The following is a 4,710-nucleotide window of genomic DNA, read 5'->3' as shown; positions in this document are numbered from 1 at the left end:
TAAAACAGAGGAGGGGCACGCACGAACCAGCGAGCAGAGGGCTGACGGCGCAAGTCCAAGGAGCATTCCTCATCTTCTCCGTTTGAAACTGCCTGGGGAAGACAGATCAGCAATGGCAGCAAGAGAACATGACGAAATAAAAGAGAGAACAGAGCGCGGGTGTGGACGAGCGGAGAGAGGGAGAGAGGCAGAGGTTGACGGCGATCATCTTCTCCCTCTCTGCGTTGCGACAAAATCAGAGGATCAAGGGAGAGTGACGACTTGAAGGAGAACCAGAGAAGCTTGACAGTTTTCTTCACTCTTTCTTCGATATTCTTCATGGCTGGATATGGTAGAATTCTGAATATGGCATTCCTCGTGGCAATCCGGGGCTAAGGTTGTATAATCTTCCAATTCAACAAGAATGGCAGGAGCTTGGATCTTCAAAGGGAGTTTTAGTTGCTTTAATTTCTTACTCAATAATTGTTTAACAATTCCTAGGTCTTAGGATAGTTTTTCTGATTGTTGGGATAATTTATTGCTTAATCTGATTATATTTGGAGATTATTGTAACTGAATTATTGCTTAGCATGTGACATTGGGCTGTTTATAACTTTAATTTCAATTATAATGTTGTGGTTATGACATTTGTATTGATTTGGAGTTAATATATTGTGATTTTCTGAGGTGGCTTGGAATTTTGGATCATCTTGTCTCTTGCTAGCTTTAATTCTGTTATTTTGGATTTAAGAGTTCTAATTAAGCATTGGTTTTTAGCATCCTTAATCCCATTTTACTATTCTGGTTGCAGTTAGTAAGTTGGGATTTTAGGAAAATATTTTGTGGCAACTCGAGGTGGCTCGGTTGTTGGATTACAAGCTTAATTATAATTCTTAATTCATTGTTTTAACTCCCACATCTTTTAGAGTGATGATTGCCTATATTGTTGAATTGGAGGATTGATTATTATTATTGTTATTTGTGTGTCTCATTTTCATTTCTTTAATCTTCATTCATGTTAATCATTTTTATATAAAAACAAAAAAAAGTATTTTAATTTTAATTTAATTCAAGTTGTTTACTTAACAATTATCAAATCAAAAATCTTTTTTATAGTTTAGGTCATGGTTATTAGTATCATGCGATTCGAGATTCGAATCGCACGATATGCTACAGATTGCACACTGGGAGATACGAATCTCCCAGTGTATCCTTTGCCATCTGAATCGCGCGATTCACGTCGCAATCGTGCGACGTCGGTGGATCGCACGATTCTGGGCTCTGTTGGGTCGCACGGATTCGACCCGTATCTGTGCGCGACCGACATGATAATACCCCCTTTTTTGTTTTTCCGATTTTTTTGTTATTTAAAGGGAGAAACTGCTGCAAATTGAATTATAAGCATGTGAAACCCTATTTTTTTATTCCCATCTGCTCTGTTCTTCACGTTCTGTATCTTGTGCCCCACGGTTGCATTTTTTCTCCTCTTCTACTGGTCCTTTTTGGTCAAAAAGTTTAAAAATTGAAGGCAGTGGTCCACTCTATACTGTTGCTGACTTGCTGGTTGATTGGGGTCCATTCTACTCCTATTTAGTAATTTTTTCCTGCTTCTTTTTTGCTTCTATTGGATATTATATTGTGAAGGTAGGAAAAATGAGTCAGAATCAGAATAAGAAAAAAAAGGAAGCTGATATTACATGGAATCACTTTGAAAGTGTTCCTCCCCATAGACTTATGGTTAAATGCAAATACTGTTCACATCAATGTTGGGGTGGGGTAGCTGATGAAACATCATTTGGCTGGAACTAGAGAGAATGTGAGTCCTTGTACAAGTGTTCCTGATGAAGTGAAAAAGTTGTTGTTAAAATGTTAGAAAATAGAGAAAAAAGTAAAGATGCCAGTAGTGTTGAAGTATTTGAAGAGGCAACTGCTCAAGATGCTAAGGGGAAGGAAGGGACATCAAAAACTACCAAACAGAAAACAATGAATGAGATGGTAAAAGATAGAGAGTTAGTAATTCAAGATATTTGTAAATGCATCTATGGTAATGCTTTATCATTTAATTTGGTGAGAAGTCCACTATTCATTCAAATGTTAAAATCTGTTGGTGAATATGGTAGGGGTTTGAAACCTCCAAGTTATCATGAGGTGAGAGTTTCTCACTTGAAAAAAGCAGTTGATAAAATTCAAGAAAGTTTAGCAAAGTATAAGAAGGAATGGGAGAAATGGGGTTGTACCTTGATATGTGATGGTTGGACTGATGGTAAAGGAAGGTCTCTTACTAATTTTTTAGTTAACAGTCCTAGTGGAACAGTTTTTCTAAAGTCAGTGGATACAAGTAGTGTGATTAAGGATGCTAAACAAATGTTTGAATTACTAGACAATTTGGTTGAGGAAATTGGGGAGGATAATGTGGTACAAGTTGTGATAGATGGTGTGTCAAATCTCGTGGCAGCAGGGAAGATGTTAGAAGAGAAGAGAACAAAATTATTTTGGTCCCCTTGTGCAGACACTGTCTTGACTTAATCCTTGAAGACATTGGGCAACTTCCAGTATTTTATAATACCATCACCAATGCAAAGAAAATAACAACCTTCATTTATAGGCATACATGGGTCCTTAACTTGTATAGAAAGTATTCTAAAGTAAAAGAATTAGCTAGACCGGCAGTGACAAGGTTTGCAACAGCTTATCTTACACTAAGTTGTATATTGCAACAAAAAAATGCTCTTTGAACCATGTTTGCTTCAAATTATTGGATTTCTAGTACTTTTGCTAGTAAAAGTGAGGGCAAGCAAGTGGTGGACATGGTTTTTGGGGATTCTAGATTTTGGAGTTCCATCAAATATTGTTTAAAGTGTGTGAGTCCACTTGTAAAAGTTTTAAGACTTGTAGATGGTGACTCTAAACCTACTATGCCATATATTTATGAAGCAATGGATAGAGCCAAAGAAGAGATTGCTGACAATTTTGAAAAGAAGGAATCAAGGTATAAAAAAATATGGAAGATCATTGATATTCGTTGGACTTTGCAATTACATAGACCCCTCCATGCGGTTGCCTACTTTCTTAATCCTAAGTAAGTTTTATACACTTTAAAATTTAAATATTATTGTTTAATTGTATGTTAGAACTTAGAAAAACATAATTTATTTGTTATTTTCGTAGGTTTCATTATGATGAAAAATTTAATGCGGACCAGGAAGTTTATTTTGGTTTATATGAAACTATTGAGAGAATGATTCCGGATAGAAAGACAAGATTTTTAGTTGATCAACAACTTGAAGCATTTAAGTCTGCTAAGGGGCTTTTTGGAAGGAGCATGGCAATAGATACTAGAAACAAAAAGCAACCTGGTACCATTCTCTAGTCTATAGTCTATTCTATTTAGAAGACTGTAATTTTTAATCTTAATAATAAATATGAATTTTTGAAATCATTTCTCATTATTGTATCCTTTTTTAGCTCTTTGGTGGGAAAGTTATGGAGGAGAGGGCAAGGAGTTGCAAAAGATAGCTATGAGGATTTTGAGTCTCACGTGTAGTGCTAGTGGATGTGAAAGAAATTGGAGCACATTTGATCAAGTGCATACTAAGCGAAGAAATCATTTAGAACAACAAAGGTTAAATGCACTTGTATTTGTCAAGTACAACCTTCAACTTGAGATGAGACAAAAGATTAGAGAGGAAAAAGGAGAGACATATGATCCAATCTGTTTATCAGATATTGAATCTGATGATGAGTGGATCACTAAAAAAGAAAATCCATGCTTGCCAGTGGACGGGTCATGGATGGACATACATGAGAGTTTTACTCTTGATGAAGGAGCTCCAAGTAAAAAAAGAAAGAGAGGTATAATATTTCAAAGCTAAACTTAAGTTAATTTTTAGTTTAAATATATACCATCATACTTATTAAGTTTTTTTTCCCATAGGTCCAAGAAACTTGAATGCCAAAGCCAATAACAAAGGAAAATCTATAGTAAGACAAGAGAATGAGAATGAAGATGATGCTGAAGATGGGGAAGAGGAGGATGATGAAGAAGTGACATTGTTAATGGAGGATGATCATGAATTGAGTGACATTGATCTTGGAGATGATGAATGAGGAATTGAATTTTATGTTCAGTGATTTTAGTCTTTTTAAGCTAGGATTTTGATTTTGTGAATTGATTTTGAGGACTATTTGTCTTTAGAATTTCATATGTTGGTTTTTATATTTTTTTTTAGAGTCTAAAATAACTAATATTTACAAACTTTTGATATCTTTTTATACAAAAATTACTTATATATCATCCTTAATAGTTATTCATGAATCTTACGATTCACGATACGTTACGATTCAAGATTCAAAAAATCGGCTTTCGATTCACGATTCGTATCTCATTTTGATAACCATGGTTTAGGTTACTTGCATTTATTTACTATGATTTAATTTCATTTTCGGCTCCTCAAAGTGAATACGACCTGGATTGTGCACTATATTGCATTAATTCGGTTAATTTTTGAAGTAACCCCAAAGCGACAAATTAAGGGCAAGTTAACTTCAAGTATGTTTTATAATACTTAATGCCCATTGTGTTGTAATTTAATTTGACAATAATGGAGCATCTTTTGAAATACAAAATTATTATCCTTGCTTAAAACAATTATAATAATCTCAACTCAAGCAAGAACAAATGACTTGTTGATTTAGTTGAAGTTTCAATGGAGTCCTTTTCAGGTTTGACTA

At 34.7% G+C, this 4,710-nt stretch overlaps 1 protein-coding gene across 1 annotated transcript; it reads left to right on the top strand.

The window, feature by feature from the left end:
- The first annotated feature begins 3,751 nt into the window (after positions 1 to 3,751).
- On the top strand, positions 3,752 to 4,153 carry LOC114756006 (probable DNA-directed RNA polymerase subunit delta). Its single transcript, XM_028944915.1, has 2 exons — positions 3,752 to 3,831; positions 3,914 to 4,153. The coding sequence occupies exons 1-2, from the start codon at positions 3,771 to 3,773 to the stop codon at positions 4,084 to 4,086; spliced, it is 234 nt and encodes a 77-aa protein (XP_028800748.1). The 5' UTR covers positions 3,752 to 3,770; the 3' UTR covers positions 4,087 to 4,153.
- Positions 4,154 to 4,710: the final 557 nt, after the last annotated feature.

The sequence above is a fragment of the Neltuma alba genome, unplaced genomic scaffold, assembly GCF_004799145.2.
Source record: "Neltuma alba isolate B1F8T4 unplaced genomic scaffold, ASM479914v2 tig00001361_pilon, whole genome shotgun sequence".
Taxonomy (NCBI): Eukaryota; Viridiplantae; Streptophyta; class Magnoliopsida; order Fabales; family Fabaceae; genus Neltuma; species Neltuma alba.
The sequence above is the reverse complement of the archived record's forward strand: the minus strand, read 5'-3'. Positions and strand labels throughout refer to the sequence as shown.

Coding starts and splice junctions, on each gene's coding strand:
- LOC114756006 (XM_028944915.1), top strand. CDS start 3,771: ATGGACATACATGAGAGTTTTACTCTTGATGAAGGAGCTCCAAGTAAA. Junction 3,832..3,913: donor AAGTAAAAAAAGAAAGAGAG/GTATAATATTTC, acceptor TTTTTCCCATAG/GTCCAAGAAACTTGAATGCC.